Genomic DNA, 26,507 nt, shown 5'->3' with positions numbered 1-26,507 from the left:
ATAATATGTACTCCTGATCTTATATATCATACGTGAGCGGATCGAAGCGAGCAATAAACCAGAAAGCTAGGTATAGTAAGTGTCAATGTGTCATATAATGTGATTTAGTTGCTCTAACCAGAGCCCTCTCGCTTGCAGTAGCGCGCGACCGCCGAAGGCGGCAAAGGATCTTCGAAGATATTTTTGTCATATGTTGTATGACCCGCCGCGCACGAGTCCGCGGCCCCCCTGTATCGTAGAAACTCTACGTTCCACCATAGTGAAACGACCGTGGGGGTCACAACGTGATAAAAAGATATTCTACTTGTGAAACAAGCGCGTCGCGCAGTACGCGTATACACATGGCTATGTGGAGTGATTTAGCACGCTCGGTAATACTTAATATCAAAATCAGACTGCATCGATGGTTAATTTTAAAATATTTAACCTTAAAGTACATTTTTCCATTGTTGATGAACTAGTCCGGCGCGCGCTACTTCGTAGCACTTGCATCGGGCCAACATTTGGAGAAGAAAGCGGCGCGCGCTATTTCGAAGAAATTTAGACGAGTAACATCCGTCAAAAAGTAAATAACTTAGCTTTATGCTTTCTTTAATGCTGCATTTTGATGGACAACGTCCACTCTCAACTTAGCATAAAAAGCTTGTAGTAGTAACCAAAAGTAATTAAGAAAGTATCATAATGTGTGTGCGCGAGGCAAAAACACAAAACAGCGACAGCAGACAACATCATGACCTCAACATTTTTATTTCATATTTTTAAATTAAATTTGAAGATAAGAAGTGATTAGTGAAGTAAAAGAAATTAATTTTTAATTTTCCATAATGGCATTGCCACACAGTTAATGGTTAAGCAGCTTAATCATTACTGTACTGAATTTATTAGTGTACATTATTGTTTGCATTATCTATTGAAATGGTCTTCTTGTCTGTGTCTGTATTTAAAGCGGAAATATTTGCTAAGCTTCGACTCAAAATATGAATTAAGCTATGAAGGTTCGATTGTTCCCTGTGTTTCATTGTTGTAAAGTAACTAGTAAGTTATGTGGAATATCATATTCTGAAAACAGTCTTGGTTTCTAAGCTACCTCCGATAGTTCCAATTTATGGAACCCATTGCATCAGGCATTTTTAGATATAATGTATGAAGGAGTATATTAGGAAGCAGTCAAACTATCGGACTACGATGTATGGGGACTTGCCATCCCATGGCAACATTAAAATATATTGAATCTGTTACATCGTTTCCTGTTTATATAAAACTCCGTTACAAATAACACATTCAAGCTCCTTTCAATAAGGCTATTTGATGAGAGGCAGAAGAAAAATGTAAAATATCATTGAAGTGGTAGCATTGAAGGGTTTTTTTTATTAAATACTTTTCAAATTTTACAGAGTACAGCAATAGATGAATATATTTAAATAGAATCGTTCAAAATATCGCCCCCATCTGTAAAATATGATGGGCACCCAAACACGGTAAACACATAGTGAACTATGTCCGCAGTAACTTGGACCCATTACATCGAATTAATCTAAATCCAAAAATTTATGAAAAACTATTTAATAACAAACAAATCCATGGTGAATAACTGTGGATATAGAGTCATAATTGGTATTTCAATACGTCAAATTCCAGATACATTAGATACAGGTCTGATATGGTCATTAATGTGTGAGAAGGTGTGTGGGGGAAGTGTGATATGATGTTGAAAGTATAGGAAGGTAGATTAAAAAAAAAATAATAATAATATGGGGAGTAAAGAGACTAAGCTAGACTGTTGTTTCACTATCCAATGAACATTTCCATAGATGCTTAGTGACCTCAGCTTGCAGTATATTTTTCCAATGTTGTTAAGTGTCTCTTTAGATCTGTTTTGGTGTTTCGTGGGAGTTCCCACATCTGTTGGCTGAGAATGCTCAACTTAACATACATGATGCTTGACTGCTTTATTGACCCAAGCAGGCACCGGGGGCAGACATCCCAACACCAGTGCGTTGGGACATAGTGTTGGTCTGCTTCAGGACGTGTTAGATCCTAGAGAAGCCACCATCCCCTCTACTGCTTTAGCTCAGCGGCAGCATGAGCCCTGGTTTCCTGCCACATTGGTACCTCTGAAAGTACAGAAAAGTGGTGGATTTCGGGGTCCAGGATCCTCCCTCTTTATTCTTTACGGTGGTATTATTTCTCTGAGATGTTTGCAGAGTCTTTATTTTATGATCTTTCTAGTTTAGTTGGATAAATCCTGGAGAGCATCATTTTGTCCCCAAAGAAATTCGACTCTTCTAATGAATGCTTTTTGTGTGCTGCTTTTTGTTAACACTTCATCTAGATAGGAATGTGAGTCAGCCCCACCCAGCTCTTCTTTTAGTTGCAGGTAACTGGTGTCTTGCACCTCCAGACACAATAGGAGCTGGTGTACAGGAGAATCATTGAAGCTGTTGCAGAAACGACAGGCCTCACCACTGTCACCACCCATGATCTTTTGGATATTCGCAAAGAGTGGTGAGCTGCCGTGAATGTAGTCCATTATTCGGCTGTCCAGATTTTTACTCGTGTTGTGCCCGAATAAAAAGTTTTTTTTTGTTTAGGAGCAGCCCACTGTTTTTGATCTTTGTGATCACACCGAGTATCTTGGTCTCCTTGTTTTTACTGACAGTTTTGCATTGCAGATTTGTTTCGATGCTGTCAATCCAGATCTTATTTTTGTAGCTCATTATGTCTGCCTGAGTGTAATAGGCCAGATCCTTGAAATGTTGCTGCGTTAGGTCTATCATTCTGGTTCCGTGTGACTTATTTTCTTTCCAAAGGAAGTACTTTTTCAGTGACATTGTTAAGACATGAAAGCTTGGTATTCTGCTTTCGTCAACTTGGTAGAGTGTAGCTGAGAGATTGTCACCTTGTGTGAGTACTTTGCACATGAATTTAACCGAAAGAGCTTCAAGTTGCACATCCAGTGGTGGGAGGTGGAGAGCAAGTTCGGTTAATTCCCTATGTGGATTCAGGACTGATCCAGATATTTTTAGAATTATTTTATTCCAGAAGCTTTTAAATTGATTGAGACACTTGTGAAGCCAAATAGGTGCTGCGTAGAACAGTTTAGTGAGGACCATTGTCTTTAATACTTTCAGCGCTGCTATATAACAAATAATTTGAGTTCAGGGAAAGTATGTCGTAATTCCCTCAAAGGGGTGCCGTAAGTTTACACGTTGCCTTAACAGCTGATTGTTTTGACTTTTGCTGGCTGTTTGTTTTAACGTTTGCTGAGTATGGGTGACAACAACAAGAGTAACAAGAGAGCCTCATCTAATAACAACATGTCACGAATTCTTTCCCCTGCGGACAAAAAGGCAAAGTCCCGGTTCAAGAACAACACTCCAGGACTAGAGGTGAAGGGAAAAGATGGATCTTGTGAGCCTATTGTTGTAGACAGTGATGTAACACTCCCAAAGATTGACAGTTCACACAGGGACAAGACAAAATGTCCATGCAATAAGTCAATATCGTCATGGAAGATTGACTGTGTAAAGTGCAAGCAATATTGGCACATAGACTGTCTAACTATGAACGGACTCAATCAGAAAAACGTCAACAGCATGACCAATTGGCACTGCCCCTTTTGTTTGGTTTTACCAATTCCCACACTCGAAACTGCTGCAGATGTGTGTTATGTGTGTAGGAACACTCTGACACTTCAAAAATCTAACAGTCAGTGTGAGACAGCTATTGCTACAGAGAAGCTTAATACCATCACAGCTTTTGGTGAAAAGCTTGGCAAAGTTGACTTTGACAGTCTAAACGACAGCATTGCCGCCATCCAGAACCTTGACCTCCATATCAAGCACCTACTGGTTAGTGACAAGAAAACTGCTCCAGCATGGGTTGAAATTATGGAAGGAGATCTGAAGCAGCTGAAAACTTCAGTTGACTCCGGACTCGGAAAGGTTTCTGAGACTGATAGTGGCCTAACAGAACAGATTAGAGTGTTGAACAAGCAACTGCAGGACTTTTCTATTCCTCAAGTAAGTGCTCAATCTTCATCCAAGACCAAAGATCTCATGGAAAAAATAGAGAAGAATCTCCATGAGCTAAATTCCAAGCAGTCTCTGGAGACGAATCAGGAGCTAACAGCCATCAGACAGTCTTTGAACACTCTTGAGCAAAATTCTTTGGCTTCTTCTGACCATTTAAATGCCCAACTTACCAATTCTTCACTTGCCCCTGGCCCAGACCTAACAGCTAATGAGCATCTCAAATCAAGAGAAGAACCAGTTGTAGGCGCTATAGAAGAGTTTATCACCACAGAAGAGCAGGATCTTCTCCTCCTTGCCTGTCAATCACTTGACGAGGATTTTGTTGTGGAAGGAGCTCGTGCTGTGTATTCTCTGGGAGAACCATACAAGTATAATGGCTCCAAGTCACCCAATGGTCAGCTAGAGTCAACCAGCTTCTCCAAACTGATGGACAAAATCAATGGGGCATTCTGTAGTGGTGAGAAACCGAAGATCAATAGTCTGCTGATCAACCGCTTCAAAGAGGATGGCTCCCTACCAAAACATTCGGATGATGAAGCCACCATCCACCCCGAATCCGAAATTTTCACTGTGTCCATCGGAGGCCAGTGCAACATCAAATTCTTTGACAAGAAGACGGATGATATAGTCCTTGACCACCCATGTGTTCCAAGATCCATGTATCGCATGACACGAAGTAGCCAAGAGTATTACAGCCACTGTATCATGGATGGGGCAATAACTGGTGGGGTCAGATACAGCCTAACTTTTCGTTCAGTTAGCTTCAGGAACAAGAACTCTACGTGCATCATAGGAGACAGTCATACAGGGGGGCTTAAGTTTGGGTCAGATGCCAGGAAATCGTTTGGACAATGGTTCCCTGGGAGGCAATATTTTGCACCAGTGGTTGACCAGATTGACCCATATGTCACATGTGGTTATCGTAACGTTGTTTTGATGTGTGCGATTAATGATCTTAAAAAACCTGAGATCAAGAATACAGCTGATATTAAACGAAATGTATTTATTCCCTTTATTAAAAAGATTGAGAAAATTCATGCTATTAATCCTAAAGCACATGTATATGTTTGTCCAGCCCTGCCTACAAAGCTTGCTGAACTGAATAGAAAAGTTGTTTGCTTTAACCGCCTTATTCTGACAGAGCTGATCCCTTCAAATTTTGGTGTGACTTACGTCGATGGGTTCGGTGGGTTCTGTGATGATGCTGGGCTTCTTAGCCAACAGTTCTCCAGAAACATCGGCCGAGACCAGCGACCAGATTATCTCCACCTTAACTGGAGGGGTACAGCTAAACTAGGCACTTTGATTCGTAACACAGTGCTTCTTAGAATGAATGGAGGAGTTGATAGAAGGAAAGGGAGAACAGACGAGGTTGATGGACGCTCATATCGGAACGTGTTGAGTGGGACGGGTTCTACTACTGCTGCTGAGTCTCGACACCAGGATGGTTACCAGCCATTCTGACTCCCCTGAGTAAAGAGGTATGTCTAGTCTGTGCGAAGTTCATTAACGTAGGACAATTCATTGTTGAATGCTGTGAATGCGACTGCCCAATGCACCATAAGTGCTATACCATATCCATTAACAATGACACATTATCTGACGATTTTTACTGTCCCAAGTGCGTACATTTAGCAGTTATTCGTTACAATCCATTTCGACTTGCATGCACTAATTTAAGTGATATTGAAAGTAGTGAAGTGGATGACACTATCATAAAAGTAGATCAAATACTAAATAACTGCGTATCGTACAATGTCAAGGAATTCAACAAAGCACTAGATAATCAAATGAATGAATTTTCATCGCTTCTCTTCCAAAACATCGACGGCAATAAGTCAAATTTCGACACTTTTGCTATTGAATCCCATAGGCTCACCAAGAAATTCTCGATCATAGCCTTAGCGGAAACAAATGAAGGTCCTGAATCCAGCAGTTTGTATCAATTAACTGGATACAACAGTTTCTACCAAAACACAATACCAGATAAAAAAAAGGGCACTGGAGTGGCTCTCTATGTTTGTGACACTCTTAGTGCCAGAGTAAACGGCAATGTATCCCATATCACTGAACATTTAGAAACTCTTTTTGTGGCCGTAAGTAGTAAAACTTCCCCAGTAACAGTTGGTGTAATGTACCGTCCTCCAAGTGGTAATGTCAATGTTGCACTATCTGAACTCTCTGACATCCTTGACAGTCTCCCCAAGTGTAGTTACCTAGCGGGTGATTTTAACATTGATTTACACGATAAGAATAGCACAATCGTACAACGCTATGAAGAAATACTATTAAGTAAAGGATTTTTCCCCCTAATTTCGTTAGCAACACATGAGAAACCAGGCTGCAAAGCATCCTGTATTGATAACATAATAACTAACGATGTAGAGAGTATAGTAGCTTCTGGAATACTGACTGACCGTATATCACACCACTCACCCATCTTCCAAATCTTTGATAGAAACTTGGACTCTAGCAGAATTGACCTGAAATACAAACAGTATTATGATTACAACAAACCGAATGTAAAAGCTTTTTTACAGACTCTGGAACATGATCTCAATAATAATGTTATCGACAATTTTACAACATTTCACGACATATTTAAGGACTGTATAGATAGAACTTGTAAGTTAGAAACCCCTAAATGCTCTAAAAGAACAGCACTGAACAACCCATGGATTACACCAGACCTTGTGGGCAAAATTTCATATCAGCACGAACTTTACGATAAATGGGTAAAGGTCAGAAAAGTTAAATGTAAATTTGGGGAAATTGAAAATAAAGGGGGGACATGCCAATGCCCAATATGTTGCTCAAAACGTGACAAGTATAAAAAATACAGTGACTGCAGGCGGAAGGTCAAAAAAGATCGCCGCAATGCTCAATCTAAGTTCTATGGTGGAAAATTTGCAGAGTTGCACGGAAACAGTAAAAAGACGTGGGAATTAATTAACCAAATACGGGGTAAACGAAAACGACAAACCAAACCTCTATTTACTATCAATAATGAAAAAATTACTAATCGTAGGGTAATAGCTAATGAGTTTAATAAGTACTTTGTCTCCCTAGCTTCTAATCTTAACGAGGCATACAATGAAATCGGCGAACTAGTAATTAATGGCATCCCCAGTATCTATGACTACCTACCAAAATCCAACACGACCAGTATTTACATGCATGATTGTACAATCGATGAAGTATGTAAAATAATATCAGAATTGAAAAATGGCAAATCGTCTGATATCCCAATACATGTTGTAAAAGTGTCATCCAGAATTATCGCCCCCCTATTATCTGTACTATACAATGAATGTTTGAAGGAGGGAATATTCCCGGACGATTTAAAGATTGGCAGGATCAGTCCCATATACAAGAAAGAAAATGAAGAATTACTTGAAAACTATAGACCAGTCTCTACCTTAGCCGTATTTGGTAAGTTATTCGAGAAAATTATATATAGTAGGCTATACAGCTTTTTCCAGTCACAAAATATGATCTATGAAAATCAGTATGGATTCCGTAAAAATCACTCTACTAGTCATGCCCTGAATTTCTCAGTGAATTATATAGAATCATGCCTTAATAAAAAGCAGCACGTGCTCGGAATATTCATTGATCTAAGCAAAGCATTCGATACCATCTCAGCTGACAAATTACTGAGTAAGCTAGATAATTACGGAATTCGAGGCAATGCCAACAAACTCATTGCTAGTTATCTCTCTAATAGATATCAATACATCTCGGTCCTAGGAGAAGAGTCTGACAAGCTTCCAGTTCTCTTTGGAGTACCCCAGGGATCTTGTCTTGGTCCGTTACTATTTATTATTTATATCAACGACCTATATAGGGCAACTGAACTAGGCAAGTTCATTCTATTTGCTGACGATACAAATATATTTGTCGCGGATGAATGTAAGATAAAGTTATATGAACGAGCAAACCAAATTCTCAAACTGGTACAACTGTATATGAAATGTAATCTCCTGCATATTAACATTAAGAAATGCTGTTACATTCACTTTAAACCAACGAATAGAAAAAGCAAGGTAGAACATAATGAAGAAGAACACGTACTTACTCTAAACAATGTAGTGATAAAGCAAGTCAAAAAGGTGAAGTTTCTTGGTGTTATTATTGATGATCAGCTTAAATGGGATGCTCATATACGGTCGCTCAACACAAAGCTGAAATGTGAAAGTGGGAAAATTTGTAGAATACGGCACATTATTCCAGAAAAACTCTACAAAGAACTGTATTACACACTATTTGAATCACACTTGCGATTTGGGATATCAGTATGGGGTGGCCTTAGTAACAACAGGCTTGAACCAATATTTATCACTCAGAAGAAATGTGTTAGAATACTATTTGGTAACCGAGAGGCGTACTTAGAAAAGTTTAGAACTTGTGCTAGAACACGAAGTAAAGACAAGCAAAAATTAGGAAGCGACTTCTATGAAAAACAGCACACAAAACCGCTATTTAAGAAAAATGGTTTACTAACCATACACAGTTTGTTCAAACACACATGTTTATTGGAAATGTTCAAAATCAATAAATTAGAATCCCCAGTCCCACTCCTAAATCTATTTCACAGATCATCAAGACGTGCTGATCGATTCATCACTCCAACCCCATCCACCTCCTTCATATATCAATCGACAAAAATGTGGAACGATTGTAGAAACACTGCTAGCAATATCAACTTCTCTACATCAACGAACCTTGTGAAATCCACAATAAAAAAGGAGTTACTCGGCATGCAGTCCAGGTACGACGAAATAGATTGGTGTGAACTGAACTTCGATTCCAACGAACTGAAATTCTAATGTCTACTCAATGAAGATATGCTGAGCGCTAAAGCCGATTGAAATGTTAATGTCTAAAGTATAAAATTTCGGCGGTCACGCCGCGCATTTTGCGTGCTGTGCCGCTATTTTTGGCCCATCTTATCAGATATTATTTACAATGTACTCGCACAGTACATGCAGGGCATGCCTCAAGATCATATTAGTGTAGGAATCATTATGTTTTCAACAATTTATTATATGTCGAATTCAGCAGTGGGTCCTCTCCTCGTCCGGTTTGTGTGTTTGTCGCCTGTCTGGACTCTCGTAGTCATGTAATTTTTAATTTTTAATTTCTAATTTGTTATTTTAATTTTAATTTTAATTTTTCAATTTTCTAAATGTGTGTTCTGCTCCGGGACTCGATTACCGTTTCGGCTTTCTTGAGACTGTAAATTTGGAAAGCCAACTATGCGGGGCGCCTGCCCACCGGCACTGAAGAGTGATCAAAGAATTAACTAAAATTTCCTAATATAACGATTGAATATAGAGTTGTTTAACCGGCGCGGCCATGGGTGTGTGGCCTAGCTTTGGCTGCACACCTATGACTGCGCTGTTGCTGGTGGACAGGCGCAGTTTTTGTTGTGCAGTAGTGTTGCAAGAGAATAAAACCAACTTATTATGTACTAAATGGAATCAAGAATATTATTGACTATATTTGATAACGATGAATTGTAAATTTCGATCAATTTATATTTTTCGGTCTCCAATTATTGAACTGCGGAAGCTGGTTGCCTCAACAATGTTGACTATGCATGGTATGACTGAATTGTAAACACGTGATAATTGAACGAAAAATAAATGATGAACATGATTCAAAAACTGTAAACCACCAAATGAATTATCGCTTAAATTTAAACAAGTATTTAAACAAAAACCATTATGTGCCGTTAAGCAGCAGGGCGCGGCTCATCTGGGCCACAGCAAATCGGCGAAAATGGGTTCGAAAAAGCCACTATTGGCACTCGAGTCCTTGATCTTTCCGATGGTTCACTGGGGCTTTTGAGCTGCCGTCCTTCAGCTTCTGTAAACTGAAATTACTACCAATCCAAGTTGAGGCAATCAGCCGACGCGCGGCTTTTATGGTTATATATGATATGTTTAATCTGTAATAAAGATCAAAATTCAAATTTGTTTCTCTAAAAAATTTGTTTCTCTAAGGAGGAGAGTGAGGCTGTAAACGTTTAGACCGTAGTTGCGGTTAGTTGATTTTGTTATTAATCCCCACTTTCTTTTGCATTCTTTAAGTTTTTGAGACGCATGTTTCTTGAAATTGAGGTCTTCATCTACTATTACCCCAAGGACCTTTGTGCTTTGGACGTAGTTGATGCTTTTCCCATTAATACATAATTCTGCAGGTTTCTGTTCTTCGGTATAAGCTGCAGTTTTCAAGATTATGGCCTCCGTTTTATTCGTATCACAGTTCACTACTAGCTTGTTCTTGATGCACCACTTGCTGAGGTGGTCACAAACCATCTGCATTTTTTCATGGCATTCGGAGATGTTCTCGAAGGAAATCATAAGTGTACCGTCATCAGCAAATTTGTAGCAGGTGTTGTGTGTCATGTTTGCTATGTAAAGGATGAAGAGGAGAGGTGATAGTACAGCCCCCTGAGGTAATCCAAATATTGTACAATTTCTTTTTTCTCCTTTATAGTTGTTCACTTTTAGACATATCGTCCGGTTGAACAGGAAATTTCTCAGCACGTTAAGAATATTTCCTTGAATACCGAGAGTTGATAGTTTGACACATAGTGATGGGAGATGAACACTATCAAATGCCTTTTCGAAGTCAAGGAAAAGCACTATACATGCCAGCTTCTGTCTTTTAACTTCCTCAAGGTTAGCCAGCATTCTGAAAAGATATCGCGTTGTTGATCTCCCTCCAATAAAACCTTCTTGATCTTCATCAAGAGTTCCTTCAATGTCCAGGAAGAGTCTCAATCTTTTATCTAGCACTCTTTCACAAATCTTTCCAAAGTATGATGATATGGAAATCGGTCTATAAGCACCAGGTAACATGTAGCTGGATTTTTCTTCTTTCCTTAAGAATGTTACATCTGAAGTTTTCCACAGCCATTTTCCTGTGCTCATACACCAGTTAAATATAATCTGCAAGACGTGAAGACAATTTATTTTCATTTGTTTGAGGATGGTAGGGTGAATATTGTCTGCATCACATGATTTGTCATTTGTTTCTTGCCTTTCTATAGCTGCTTTTATCTCGTCCATAGAAATAGGGTTGTTCAGCGGATCATCTTCATTGTAACTACTTGCAGATTTGCTGCTAACATTCTGTAATTTACTGAACTCATTATTTACATGCATGTCGTGCTCTCGGTCATTGGGTCGGTTTTGAAGGTGTTTTCCTGTGAAGAAAGTATTAAATAACAATTCCTCCTTATCTTTTTCAGATGTGACCAGCAAGTCACAGTCTTTGAGGTTGCAGATAAAATTGTCAGTTTTGGCCCCAAAAACTCGTTTATATTTTCTCCAGAATTGAGTGCAGTCTTTGGTGTTTAGTGTTTCAACTCTGTCACGAATCCACTCATTCTTTTCTTTAATCAGCGCTTTCTTGAATGATTCAACGCTTTCAGTGAGTGTGGCCTTGTTTCTGGGAGTTGATCTTTGCTTAAATCTTTCTTTCGCTTCTTTCGCTTCATTTTCAGTGAGTGTGGCCTTGTTTCTGGGAGTTGATCTTTGCTTAAATCTTTCTTTCGCTTCTTTCGCTTCATTAGATAGAGTTGTAAGTGCAGGACACCAATATGGTTTTGAATGAATGGATACTGTCTTCTGAGGGATGAACATTCGGTTAGCCTCCTGTATTTTATGTAATAACTGCTGCCATAGCTGATCCCCTCGGTTTAATAACTCTGGGGCCGAACGAAGATGTTGACAGTTGGTCTCGATTGCATTTGTCCATATTTTCCAGTCTGCATTTTTCCAGTCCATACACACTCTGGGGACAGTGTCTGATTTTGGGATCCCTCTGCAGATTTCTTGAAGCACCGGATGGTGACCTCTTCTTGGGGCACCTGAAAATAATTCAACATCTTTATCCATTTACTGATTTCCCAACTTTGAGATGATAGGGCCTTCGGCTAACACTAAGTCAATAACACTTCCTCCATTTGTACAGACAAATGTGCAGTCGTATGGTGAGCAGAGAGTTAGGGTTTCCTTTTCAACGTAGTCTAGAAGCTTCTTTCCTCGCTGCGTGGTAACATGATCTCCCCAGTCATGATGTCTTGCATTAAAGTCTCCATATGTGAATTGTGAGAAGAGAGTTGAATTTATATTTAGCCTTATATTCTCTTGCTTTATCAATGTGGGCAAGAAGTCCTTCAAATTTTCTTATGGAATCATTAGAGTTATTGCAAGGTTTGCAATAAACTGATCCCACCAAATATCTCTTTCCTTCAACTTTTATTTGGCACAAAATAGCATCAACTTCGTCTACGTTAAGGTCATAGACCAACTCTGGATGTAGTGAAGGATCAATGACGAGGGCTACCCCAGCTGTCCCTTTATTTATGTCCCCAGCTTTATGAAATACCTTTTTATGAAGGAAACTTCCGTCTGATTGAGTCCAAGAGCTTGTTTCTTGAACCGCCATCAAGAGTATCTCATTTTCGTAGATAAACTTGTCAAGTGTCATCTCAGAGTTAGTTGACATCTTTGCTATATTTATTTGGCCAAAGATCATAATCTACTGTTGGGTTGTGTGGGTGATTTTGAACATTTTTTTGGTTGCATGTTGAGTTTCATGACAATATTTTGGGATGTTGGACAATCTCTGTTTGTAGCTATGTTGGAATAATGTTCCAACAGATCTACGAAATCTGCCCGATGTTAAAAGCTTTAGTGATTCGTATAAGAAACAGCTACTCTCATCTATAACAACAGACCCTAATTATACCGTCGACAATTCATATGACAAATTTTACACTGCAATCATAGTCGACGATAACTAAGTATCTTCTAATTCTTTTAAATCTGAGGCATATATAATTGATGTATCGATTTAAGGATTTTCCCTTTTTTACCACCTTACCATTTTGATTGATTTTGCACATGACTGACATGTTTTAACTGGAGAAAGGGTTCGCACAGTGGTAGTTTTATAAACCTCTTTTAATTTATTGACCTATTATACCTAGTGGTAGTTTTATAGACCACATTTAATTTATTTACTTATTATACTTAGTATTTATTTTTGGTGACTGTATCACCCAGTTTTAACATTTGATAATTGTACAGTTTATTGACGACACATTGACTGAATGTTATTTTATATTCTAATTTATATTCTAGATATTTTATTTATTTTTCAACAGACGACAACTTCCTGTTTTTTCTTCTATATTAGTTACTCATATCTCTTTTACAGACTTTTTTACAAGGACATTGACAGATGATACTCACATTAGGCATTCATTATTGCATCTAAATTATTTCACTTGCATTAGTTTTAGAAATTTATTCTCTGGTTAACAGATTTCAAATGTTTAATTAATTTGTAGTATGACAGTAAGGTATATAAGAAGTTATTTAATTTTGCTTGGGCTATTATATTGACTATTGAGGTTTAATGATGATATGGAATTTGAATTCTATATAAATTTACACTATGTGGTTGGGGCATTTTGCATAGTAAATATATGGTTACTACTCCTATATATCATATTATTTGATTGGTATTCGATTTCTGATTATTTCTCTAGGAATATGATTATTATATCTCAATTTGGCTTTAGGTAGGGTGCCCCGCTAAAAGAACTGGATTCTTCCAGGAAGCATCCCGTGCACAGACCTTGGTCTACATATATATTAAATTATTAACCATTCATTCTGTATGTGCACGAAAATTTATTTCAATCAAAAACATGGCCGAAGACATCACAATTAATACAGTAGTCTCTTCGGTTACTCTTGCATTGATATGAGTGGTGATTGTCTCCACATTTGCTACATGTTGCATGGTTTTGGGTACAAAGTTTAGCAACATGGCCAAACCTGTAACAATTGTAGCATTGGATGATTCTCCTTCTCGGCTTATACTCTTCCGCAGTATAAATTACCTGTCCGAGCTTTAACCCATTTCCTAAGCATTTCTCATAGTCTTCCTTAGTCTGAAAGTTGATCTTAAGAGTTTTCAGAGAAATGTTGTCCCGTGTCACAAATCTTTTTGCCCTAGCTCCTGGATAACACCTTTCCACAGAAATTGTTAGATCACTATCCTGAATGTATGTGGGTACTCCTTTGAGAATGACTGCCCAGCTTAGCTTTTCTAAGATCCTGCATTCTGTAGTCATGTTACTGTTTGCAAAGAAATCACCTTTCCATGATCCTTCAACTCTTATTGCATCCTCTTTAGATGTGAGCTCAATCATCAATGATCCACCTTTGGTGACAAATGTCGATTTTATGGCCATATCTTTAAAATATTTATTGAAGTTTCTCTTAATAGTTGCACTGTTTTTAAGATAATTTCTTGAGAGTCCTCTTGAGACTAGGACTGTCATGGAGTCATTAACAGTGGTTTCTGATGGCTGGTGAATGTAGTATTGTTTGCCCTCATATGTTTTATCTTCTGCTATGGTACTGAAAAGATCCAGGTTTGTGTGTCTTGTAGAAACACCCTGATGTCCAATTGCAGTTCTCTTGAACTCTACTTTGTTCATCTCTTTTAGGATGCTTTTATTTTCCTCCGTTATGTTATGCAGTGTGCGAAGTGCTTCATCCATGCCACTGTCAGCTTGTGGGTTTGAGGATACTTTGTTAATCAAGGGAACCCCCTTAGCTAACAAATTTCCCATATTCTCCGTTAAATTCCTCTTTAGATATTCAAAGTGTTTTGTTTCACTCTCTCTTTTAAGTCTTTCATTTCAGCCTTCATTTGTGACATATATCTTTCGATAGAGCAGATTGTGTGGCAAAGAAGCGTTTTATAAATCTTTATAATATGGCATTAAAATTTAAATTTATGGCAATTAAGTTTAAATTTCGTTTTACTTTATTCCACTGAGAAGTTTGATTAGGTTTTTAAAATAGGATAATGTTTTGATACATTAAAAAAATAAATAAATATTGTATTTGATAAATAATTAATGTTGGTGGGGAAATGTATATTAAATATTTGTTCACAAGTGCAAAGATATTTTGTAGACAGAACATTTAGAACATTTGAATATAATTTGAAACATTACAGAAATGTTGTACAAATCGCTCAAACACACACACTCGGTTTTAATTCGGTAAAATTCCATTCGAAAATTAAATGATTCTCAAAATGTAGGTGTCTAATGAAAATGTGATACTGTGTGACAAAGTTAAGAATGTCGTAGTGAAAGAGAGTTAACTGTCGATAAATTCATGTGAGGTACTATCGAAGTTCAAAATGTTGTGATGGGTGACATGATAATGACTGTAAGCTAGTCGCTAGGGCAAAAAAGTGAAATGCACAGTAAGCGAGTTAAAAAACGGAAAATTAAAATGCCGTTTGGGCCAAATGCAGTGAGCCAGTAAGGTGCGGTCGTAGGAGCAAGTGGCTCTGAATACTAAAACTGATGAGGCTGATGCTGAAAATGAAGACTGAAAGAGGGGGAAGTAAAGGAGAAGGACATGATGCAGGGGGACAAGAAAAAAGAAACAAGAGTGGAGACAAACCACCTGCTGAGGTCTGGCTAAAATCAGAATGCAGTGAGCGGCCCATGTAACATAATCGTCCGTGGCAGTCTACCCCGTACGCAGACTACGGTCCAAGATTTCAGGCGCCAGAATACACCTTCTGGTGCAGAGCTGGTCACGACCAGGGTCCTCTCGGATACCCCGTCTCGGAGGTCGGGCCAATGGAGCGATCCATTGCTGTACTGACAACCATTGTAACCCTATCACTCTGAAGGCCCCACAGTTCATACATGGACGCACGGCCGGAAGCCCATGTAGGGACGGAAAGTCCCAAGAGTCGCTCATAGCATCCGTCACAGATCCAAAGCAAGAGGAGAAGGAAAGGAAGAACGAGAAAAGCAAAAAAGAGCTGAAGGGCTATTTTCCATCTTCATCACGAAGGCTGTCTTTGTGCTTGAGGTTCAGACTGTACATTTCTCTGATGGTTGAGCATGAAAGTCTAATCAAGTTCACATCCTGCTCGTTAAGGTTACCGTAAAGATCTTGGGTACGAGAGAGAGTGTTGACAATGTTGGTCAGTCCGTTGTCATTGCTGTTTCCCAAGCTTTCACTAGCTCTGGTAAACTTGTCTCTGATAGCCTTCCCTTGTGGGCAGGAAGTGAGAAAGTGTGTTTCATCCTCTATGATCCCGGTTGATCCTTTCAGTTCACAAAAGGTGCAAGTTCTGCTCTCTAGAGGTGTGTTTTCGTATCTCCCAATTTCTATGCTGAGTCTGTGAGAACTGCACCTTATTTGAGCTGTTGATCTTCTGTCATCGAGAGTTCTTGCATGACATGTATATGTGTGATGATGTGATGTCATAAATTTGACTTTACTTTGCTCACATCACAAGAACCAGCGGTTTAGGCCCTCACCCAACAAACTCTCTCTCTCTCTCTGGTTTGGTCAACGGTTTCTGGCCTCCTAGTGAAGAGGGAGGCCTTCTCGCCGTGCCCACAGAGTGTGACTCCTGCTAGCCACACTCCAGGACTCCCTAAGTATATACAAAAGCATAGAATAATAGATATCAACGCAACAGACCTCTGGAGTCTCGAAGCTGTTACTACCTTGCTCAGAGCAAACCCACTTCAGATGTTCTTCTTCGGCGGGCAGGCGAGGGACTTCTGAGCATGGTCCACTGGATATGTGTCACTATCTGAGATAGTCCTGTGTGGATCTAATGTATGATTGTTTATGAGCCTTGGTGTATGTCCTAGGTGCTTATCCAAATAGATCGTCTCTGTCAAACCTTGATGACTTTTCCACAAATTTGATAATGTGGTCGAGTTTACTATTGATGAGTTCCTCAATTGTTAGGATGGGTTTACCAAATATCCTCAGTCTAGTTGTCATCAGCTGGATGCATTCACATAGGAAGTGTTGTGATGTTTCTGCTTCCCCTGGGCAGTGTTCACAGTCTTGTGTTTCGAATTTGGCGTTGTTTGCTACCGTCTGGAAGTATGCTAGTGGGCTGTGTCCTGATAGTAGCCATGTTAGCCATCTGATGTGAGTACCTGTGATGTTGATTATCTTGTACCTGTTTTTGTTGAGGAAAAATGTTAGTGGGGTTTTTCCTTTGTCACTGAGTGCCACCTGTTTATACTTCTTGATATGGAGATTGAAGAGGTAATCTTTTATGTGGGTGTTGATTATGCCTTCCGAGAGTGGGAGGAAGGGTTCAGGTCCAATGGGGGTGCTGCTGGATCCCTCCCTTGCTAGTTCATCAGCTAGTTCATTACCGTGTACTCCTTCATGTCCAGGAACCCACCTGAGTTCTACTTTGTGGGATGTACCTAATGTGTTAAGTTGGTCAGCAATGTCCAGCACTAGTCTGGAGCTGATGCTGGTGCTGGTTATCGCTAGGAGTGAGGCCTGGGAATCTGAGAAGAGATTTATGATTGATGTTGTACCTATATTTTCTTTGATCCAAATACTAGCCATGTGGAGAGCAAATAGCTCGCATTGGTAAACTGTTGCTAGTTTACCAAGTTGATAACTGACTCTGTGGAATTCCTGTGTTCCTTTTATGACACAGAATCCCGCACCTGTATTACCGCTTGCTTTCGATCCATCTGTGAAGATCTGCCAGATGTTAGGTGAGATTTCTTCGATGTAGCTAATCGCAGTTTTCCTGTCCTGGATAATTACCTTGAAGCGTCTGTCCAGCATGATAACCTTGGGAATGCTGTCAAGTAATACGCACCCTGTGTAATTAATAGTCGGATCCCAACCGTTCTAAAAGGCAATCTCGTTAGCTTTTTGTGTTAAAAGCGATTTCTCAACGGTTATCACCTCTCAAGATGATTCTCAAAACATTTGGCCACTATTGCATTTTTGAAATAAATGCAATAGTGGCGTTTTCGGCCACACCCTTTTTCAGAGTTTCGCGGTCACTCGAATTTGTGTATTTCAGTCCAGGAAGGTCTTAAAGACTATTCCGATACACCAAAATGTGCCTAATAGACACATTTATATACAACTTATGAAGCAACATATACCTTAAAATGCTTCGTTTCGAAAATATGGCCGAAAAACGGTTTTTAGCTTGACGCAGTCCATAATTTCCGTGATTTTTGGCATTTCCGCCTAGGAAGGTCGTAGAGACTATTCTGATACACTAAAATGTACATAATGGCCACATTTATATACAACTTATGAAGCAACATATACCCTAAAAGGCTTATTTTCCGAAATGTGGCTGAAAAACGGATTTTTGCCGAGCGAACAATGACAATATTCACAAATGGGCTATTGGACTGTTAACTAGAACGGTCTTAAAGACTCATGAGCAACATAGCATTTGTCACAAGATGTAAGATGAGTCACTTTGTGTCCAGAAACACCTACAAAAAATGGAGAATGATCTACTTTATTGGGCAACTCTCTTAATGGGCCAGGCCAGCAGCATATTTGAGTCTTACGAAAGGGCGATTTTTCAAAATTACGGTTTCTTAAGGTCAAAGGGTCGGCAGCTAACAGAGAATTGGTCGCAATTGGCGACTCATGCACCTCATGTACTCAAAAACGCTCACTTTAGGAGTCATTAGTAAATAACTACTACATGATTTGTGAAAACTCCAACAATTTTTCCTTGGCACCAATTTAATTTTTAAATATAATATGTGCCAGACCAAAATTCAACTTCAAACTTTTTATTTATTCATGCCATGATATATGTACCAAGAATACTATACCGGACCTAAAATAAATCGGCACTGGATCCGGTCCAGATTGTTGCTTGACCGCTGACCAGTACGCCACTTTGAAATTATGATTGATTTTGCTGTCTCGACCAATATTGGTCTGTAATCCTTGGTTTGAGATCTGTTGGCCGCAGTTCAATAATACCGCAGTGGTTTGGTTCGCATAGATTTTACCATCGTATGATAATGTGTGTCATTTCCTCGTTTTTAATCAAGTGGTTACTGGCTAGCTCTTTTGTTATTACAGCTGCCTCGAGATCTTATCTAGGGCACTAATACATTAGTACTAGAACATTAGAACTATAATTCAAGAACTTCAGATTAAAATTACTTGGCCGCATGGCCTGGCAGGGTTCGAGATTCGACTCTAAAACGCTCAGTTTAGGAGTGATTAGTAGATAACTACTGCATGATATGTGAAAATTCCAACTAGACAAGGATCATGCTTAATCAAAGTGTTCCTCGACTTGAACTTAAGTCTTGTAACCTATTGGAGTTTGGGCCACTGAATCGAATACGACCTGATATTAATTTTAGGATGTCGGGAAATTCATTAAGATTTTTATTCTTTGGTTTTCAATTGTGCTACGAATCCGACTTTGAGTTGATAACACCGTCCTGCTTGACTCTCAAAGAGAGGAACCAAGGCTTAGGTTCCTCTTTTTGGCTCTGAGATTCAACTTTAAGATCGGAGTTTGGAGATCCTCGCGTCGGAGATCAGACTTTTTGCTTGATATTGGACCTATAAATCAAAATATATATTCGGAACAGCACGGGATGTAACCAAGGTTAATTTAGATAAGATATACCAGCTTTCGGGGTTACAAGGCCTTATGAAAGGCAGGCAGAGCATCCTAAATCCTCATGCTATCCTCACGTTGACCATCTAGGTGCAAACTCCAGCTATTAGGCCCGAGATCCGTCCCTTGTCCTGTAGTGTCCCGTAAGTAAGAGATCGTTCAGATTTTGGTCATTAAGACCCCCTCCCCGCTCTAAAATCCACTTTACCCACAGCTGGAAAAATTTCACATGTAAAACCTAAATAGCCAAATCAGCATCTCGAGACCTTCTATTATATAAACCCCGTGATCCTACTATAATCTTATAACTTATAGTTATAAGGCATTGCATGCCGAAATTAAGATTCACCTCAACTGGTGATATGAACCTGGTATGTTACCTGAATGCCCTCAGTCAAATCTCGAACCCTGATAATGCTATTCTGCCAAGTAACCTTTATTTGAGGTTCTAGAATTACAGTTCTAATGTTCTAGTATTTGTGCCAATCCCCAGATAAGATCTCGAGGCAGCTCACTGCTGTAATAACAGAAGAACTAGCCAGTTAATGACACGCATTATCATACGATGGGAAAATCTATGCGACTGAAAAAAAGGATATGGGGTCATTCTGAAGTACTGGTCAGTGGTCAAGCAACAATCTGGCCCGGAAACAGTGCCGAATTATTTTAGGTCCGGTATTCTTAGCACATATCATGGTTAAGTTTCATGGCATGAATAAATAGAAAGTTGAATTTTGGTCATTACATTTTGGCTAAATTGGTGCCAACAAAAAATTGTTGGAGTTTTCACAAATCATGCAGTAGTTAAACTTATTTACTAATCACTCCTAAAGTGAGCGTTTTTGAGTATATGATGTGCATGAGTCGGCAATTGCGAACAATTTACTGTTAGCAACTGACCCATTGACCTTTACTAAAGAAACCGTAATTGAAAAATCGCCCTTTCGTAAGACACAAATATGCTGCTGGCCTGGCCCATTTAATTAAGAGAGATGCCCAATAAAGTAGATCATTCTCCAATTTTTGTAGGTGTTTCTGGATACAAAGTGACTCATCTTACATCTTGTGACAAATGCTATGTTGCTCATGAGTCTTTAAGACCGTTCTAGTTAACAGTCCAATAGCCCATTTGTGAATATTGTCATTGTTCGCTCGGCAAAAATCCGTTTTTCAGCCACATTTCGGAAAATAAGCCTTTTAGGGTATATGTTGCTTCATAAGTTGTATATAAATGTGGCCATTATGTACATTTTAGTGTATCAGAATAGTCTCTACGACCTTCCTAGGCGGGAATGCCAAAAATCATGGAAATTATGGACTGCGTCAATCCAAAAACCGTTTTTCGACCATATTTCCGAAACGAAGCATTTTAAGGTATATGTTGCTTCATAAGTTTTATATAAATGTGTCTATTAGGCACATTTTGGTGTATCGGAATAGTCTTTAAGACCTTCCTGGACTGAAATACACAAATTCGAGTGACCGCGAAACCCTGAAAAAGGGTGTGGCCGAAAACGCCTCTATTGCATTTATTTCAAAAATGCAATAGTGGCCAAATGTTTTAAAAATCATCTTGAGAGGTGATAACCGTCGAGAAATCGCTTTTAACACGAAAAGCTAACGAGATTTCGTTTCGTCTCAGACTATAATGTTAGCTAGCATTTTCTCCGCGTTGTGGGCGTGAGATTTACAAAGTCCTATCTGGTTGTAGTTGTACTGTTTATTCCAGGTTCCTTGTAATTTAAGCCTCAAGGCAGATTTGATTGCTAAGGATTTAAGTTTAAAACTGATAGGCTGGAGACTAGCCATAATTTCTAGGTTGGGAGTTGGAGTGCTTTTCAGTCCTCTAGTGATCATGAGGGCTGCTTGTCGTTGTACTGTCTCCATTCTAACCGTGATGTAGCTTCTGTCAGTTGAGTGTTGCCAAACAACCGCTGCATACCCTAGTGAAGGAATGATAACTTGGTTAAATATCCATCCCACCCCAGCTGGTGAGATGCACCATAATTTTCCTACCGCTTGTTTACAAGCGTGGAGTTGTCCTATGGCCTTATCACATTTTTTTAGGATGTGAGGACCCCAGTTTAGTTTCTGGTCAAAGGTAACACCTAGATAGACTGTACTATTAACCGTGGGGACTGTAATACCATCAACAACTAGCGGGGAGTCTAGGGTATTGTCCCGTTTTGTAGTAAACAGGATTGCCGTACTCTTGGTACCACTGAGTTTTAGGCCTTTGCTCGTACACCAACTGCTGATGTTACTGAGTTGTTGTTGGGCTATATCTTTGACTGTAACTTTACATATTCCTCGAATGAGAATTACCAGATCGTCTGCAAAAGCCTGGACGAAGTTGCTGTGGATACCTAGGCTGCTAAGAAAGGTGTTAAGTGTTAGATTCCATAAAAGTGGAGACAGTACTCCTCCTTGTGGGCTACCTTTAGTAGCCTGTTTTGTGATACTGTAATCACAGTAGGTTAGAGTAATGTACCTGTTGCTAATCATAAAGAAAATCCACTGAGCTATAGTAGGGGGGATGTTGGCTTCCAGCAAGGCTTCTCTAATTGCTGTGAAGCTAACTGCATCAAAAGCCTGTTTGATGTCTAGGAAAACACCTAGGGCGTAATGACCTGTTGCCATCGCATCTTCGATCCTGCGGGTTAGTAGATGAATCGCTGATTCCGTTGATTTACCTTTCCTGAATTCATGTTGGTTTTTGGTGAGTTTAGCTGGTATTTTGAGGTCCAGTTCGAGGTGCCAGAGTATAAGCCTTTCTAGCAGTTTTTGAAAGCTAGAGGTTAGAGAAATAATCCTGAAGGCTCTAGGGTTAGTGTAATCTGACTTGAGAGGTTTTGGAATAATACAACCTGTGGTGTGGTGCCATGGTTCTGGCGTGATTCCTAGTGCCAATGAGTTGTGAAATATCATGCGGACCGGATCTTTGATGAGATCCCAGGCATTGATTATCATCTCGTTCCTAATTTGGTCAGGACCAGCTGCTTTCTTGAGCTGTAGTTCGCGTACTGCTCTATCAACCCTGTTGGGAGCTGTAATCTAGATAATGGTTAGTGGATCTCCTCCATGATACGGAGTTTGATCTATCACTGGTCCGTCGCTAGGGATGAGTGTGTCACTAAGTACTGTTAGTGTTTCCTGAGGCGACTCAGTTAGTGTACCGTCCGGTTTCCTTACGCTGTTGAGGTTGCCCTGTGTTGATTTGTTAAAGCTGAGAATTTTGTGTACCCTAACTAGGGTTGAGGTCCCTTTTAGGTTGTCGCAGAATTGTTTCCAGTTTGTACGTTTAGCCTGGGTTAGAAGTGTTTTATATGTCCTGTTTGCCTCCCTGGAAAGTTCCCAGTTTTGATTATTCCTGGTTCGGTTAGCTTTGCGTCTCAGTGCTTTAGAAGTCTGCTTGGCTGTGGTGAGTTCAGCTGTCCACCAGGGTACTGAAGATCGCAGGGTTCCCCGTGTGATGGGGCAGGCGGAGTCGAAGCTTCTTCGCAGTATATCCGAAAGAAAGTGTTGCCGAGAGTTGAGATCAGTTGCTGTCCTGACTGATGAGAACCAGAAAGGATGTCTGTCCAACTCTGATGCTGGTTGTATAGTACCCAGTCGCATTTGGATGTGGATCTGGTGGTAAAGCTAACACGGTCCCCTAATCTTAGCTTAAAAGAAATCGCCTCGTGATCGGAAAGGGATTTACCTTTGTCCACTTTCCAATCTCTAATAAGGTTAAGTGCTAGTTGATTACAAAGTGTGAGATCTATAACAGAGTGGCCTTGTTTACCTACAAAAGTTGGGGTTTTACCTGTGTTGCAGATAGCAAGGTTGTTGGAGCTGATTGACTGTAGGAGTGATCTGCCCCTTGTGTTTGTACTGTTGTGCCCCCAAGCAGTGTGATGTGCGTTGGAGTCCACTGATGCTATCAGCGGTAGTCTCTCTCGTTCTGCGTAACTTGCTATCCTTGTGATTAGATCGCTAGGGATGTCCTTTGTGATATCCATGTATATTGAGGTCAATATAATAGATAGATCCTTGTTTATGCAACACCTGAGGGTAATATTATCGCCTGAGCTTAGTCCTGATAGTACCATGGTTTTTCTTCCTAAATCCTTCGGGAGAAGGGCTGCTACCCTGGGTTTGTCCTGTGTGTACGGCACAAACTGTTGGTGGCTCCTTGGTACGTTCCCTATTGTTCCTTTCCTCACGACTGGTTCCTGTATTAAACAGATTTGATTAGTTTTTAATTCCTTGTGCAGTGTGGTTGCTGCTGTAAATCTCTTACCTAAGTTGATTTGAATCACTGAAGTCGAGTATGTTGACTCTCGAGAATTATTGGGACTCATAGATAACAGAAAAGATTATAAACCTGGAGTGTTACGTTACATACCGAATACCTGTACCCGTTAATCGAGCGAGCTCTCAGATTCCGTCCTATCTGTACTGATCTTGGGTAGTGTCCTCCTCTTGCTATCCTCCTGATGATTCGGCGAGTTACTGCTATCTCTACTGGATCTCTTGCTACTTGCCGAGTTTGTCCTGCTCCTCATCGGGGTACTGGTGTGTTCACTCTGGATAGCTATATCCAGTAGCTCCAGCTCCATGTCTGGTGTCAACTTATCCTGGAACACGGCTAGCTCCTGGTCTGGGTTATCAAGGAGTAAATTCTCGTCCTCTAGGTTTTCCCCGTCCTTGCTACCTCCTGTCACGTGTCTGAATCTCTCGTCCTCCACCGGCAAAGGGATGTTGTTTAGAGCCGGGACCTGGGGTGTGACCTGTGGGGAAGAAATTTCTGCCTGTTCGGGTTTAGCCTGGGTTATCGTTTTATCTCCTGTTGATGTGTTCTCCTCCTCTTCCTGTCTCAGTGTTGCCATCAACGCTTTGATGTCGGCGTCTGGGGCAACGAATCCTGTGATTCCTGGTACTTTGGGATGTCCCCACATGGGGACATATAAACCTATTGGAGACAGCCAGTTTTTGTTCTTTAGCCACTGGATAGCTTCCTCATCAAGTTCCAGGTAGACGTGCCAGCTAGTCTCCTTGTCCCCTTCTGGTCTCCATGCCTTCCTAGAAATTTGAACCTGGTTTTGTGTTAATGACCCGAAGGTCCCTGCTACGAAGTGCTCGTGTAATTTGGGCAGTAGAGGTGCTGCCACTCCTGGAAGTGTTGTATAGATTTCTGTACCTGGTGGTTTTTCTCCTGGGAGAAAAGCTTCATAACCTTTAATTTTACTGATTCCACTTTTGTAGAATGGCCCTGCTGCTTGGTTGCAGAAAATTACCATTTCCCTGTGTTTCAGTTTGGTACCTCCATGACCTAAGTGCTCGCCTGTCTGACCTGATTTTGCTGCCTGTGCTATGTGCTCTGCAACACCGAACTGTATTGTCCACTGATCCTCTCGCGTCATCGCCGCTTTATCACTCCTAATGACTCTGACTTCGTACTTGTCAGCGTCTTTTCCTAACATTCTGGCGTACGTGGCGTGTACTTGATGTTGAAGGTCCTGGATATTGAGTACTGGGGGGTTATTGGATTTGGAGGCTAGCTCCTTTCCTCTCGGCCCCTTACCCTGGGTTTGAGTTTGGAGCCTAGCCGGTTTGTGGTAAGGTACCTTTTGGTACCCACCACTAGCAGTTTTAACTACATTTACCTGACCCTTTGATACCTTAAGGGCTTTGTTGGCCCTCCTGTCTCTGCTTGTTCCTGTGGCCTGGTGCCTCTGTACTTCCCTGTCTGATTCCCGAGTTTTACTGGGGCGATGTTTGCCATCCTTTCCTGCTCTGATCCACGATGAAGATGCTCTATTGGGAGAGCCTGTGTCGTGTCTTGAGGAGGAGGGGTGGTGTCTGGATCGAGATCGGTGTCTGGATTTAGATCGTGATCTGGATCGGTTAGTCGAACGACTGCTATCATCCGATTTCGTGGGAGTGTGCATTATAGCTAGAGTGAGTAAACATTAGTAAACTGGAATCCTGTAAGGATGTCTTAAAACTGGGTGGTGCTGAATTTCAGTTGATCTGGTATAATTTGGAAGCGGCCTAGTCAGTTAAAGAACTGTGGTTAAAACTAGAGTTATGTTATGATTTCGATCTTCTGGTGTTCGGTGAACTTCTGTCGCTGTGTCCTTGTTCCGAACATTCTAGAGTGCTTGTTCCAGGATGCCTGGCGCCGCTTGTGAGGGGAAAACGTGCGCGTTAGACTAATTATCTGAATTTGGGTAACTCCTGAAACTTTAGACATTTCGTCTGCCACGCGCCTTCCGGTAAGTGATCTGGGAAGTGGTACAGTGTCGCCCGAAATTTTCTTTGTTCTAAACCTCTGCGTAGGGACTGATATTGTCTTGATTGTTTCCTGGATCCGTGCGTGTACTGTCTTGTGCCTGCTAGACCTGTTGTTCAGAGGTGATGTCCCTGGGACTTAAGAGTTGTTAGTGTTACTTTCCTGGTTCATATGGTAATTGAGTTGGCAAGACTCAGCCTTTATACTCTCCTAAGAGAGTACACCACCCGTTAGTGCCAACCAGGCCACACCACGTGGAGGTTCGGAATGGATAATCGTGACCCTCACCCAACAAACACTCCCTGACCTTTTAAGATGTAGGAGTGTTTATCAGGTTAAGGTCCAAATCACTTATTGCCGTGGGTGGAAGAGTTCTGGCAGTTGGCATGTCTAACCCATGATAGAGATTATACAAGTTCTGAGCAAACCAAATCGCAGTCTGCGTCTTGCTCTAATCACATCAGAGTCCTTTCACGTTTGCAGTAGCACGAATGCTACTTGTAGTATGTGAAGGCCCATGGTTAGTTGAAGTCTGCGTCTGAAAAATGACATCACATCAGAGTACCTTTAGCCTTCCCTGAAGCTGATCTTCTCAGCGAGATGTTTCTGGAATTGTGAAGCCTCAAATACCATTCCTCCTGCAGTAGTACTGAACACCAGTGGTGTGAAGGTGG

At 40.4% G+C, this 26,507-nt stretch overlaps 2 protein-coding genes and 1 long non-coding RNA gene across 4 annotated transcripts in view; 1 reads left to right on the top strand and 2 right to left on the bottom strand.

The window, feature by feature from the left end:
- The first annotated feature begins 3,136 nt into the window (after positions 1–3,136).
- LOC134814044 (ADP-ribosylation factor-like protein 1) overlaps positions 3,137–26,507 on the top strand; it is a 36,322-nt gene continuing 12,951 nt past the window's right edge. The window contains exon 1 of the mRNA XM_063822038.1: positions 3,137–3,157. The gene's annotated coding sequence lies outside the window, so the exon portion shown is untranslated. The remainder of the gene's footprint in view (positions 3,158–26,507) is intronic.
- On the bottom strand, positions 6,162–8,842 carry LOC134814047 (uncharacterized). Of its 2 annotated transcripts, none has more exons than XR_010160088.1 (3): positions 8,759–8,842; positions 6,471–6,517; positions 6,162–6,250 (listed from the first exon to the last, which is right to left on the bottom strand). It is a non-coding gene; the product is annotated as an uncharacterized LOC134814047 (long non-coding RNA). The 2 variants fall into 2 exon arrangements; XR_010160089.1 differs by lacking the exon at positions 8,759–8,842 and adding an exon at positions 8,539–8,627.
- LOC134813774 (uncharacterized) lies at positions 16,772–17,719 on the bottom strand. Its single transcript, XM_063821654.1, has one exon. The coding sequence runs from the start codon at positions 17,717–17,719 to the stop codon at positions 16,772–16,774; it is 948 nt and encodes a 315-aa protein (XP_063677724.1).

The sequence above is a fragment of the Bolinopsis microptera genome, chromosome 4, assembly GCF_026151205.1.
Source record: "Bolinopsis microptera isolate Bmic1 chromosome 4, MBARI_Bmic_1.0, whole genome shotgun sequence".
NCBI classification, from domain to species: Eukaryota; Metazoa; Ctenophora; class Tentaculata; order Lobata; family Bolinopsidae; genus Bolinopsis; species Bolinopsis microptera.
The sequence above is the reverse complement of the archived record's forward strand: the minus strand, read 5'-3'. Positions and strand labels throughout refer to the sequence as shown.

Bases quoted from the DNA above. Each gene is read 5' to 3' on its own strand.
- LOC134813774 (XM_063821654.1), bottom strand. From the start codon at position 17,719: ATGCTGGACAGACGCTTCAAGGTAATTATCCAGGACAGGAAAACTGCG.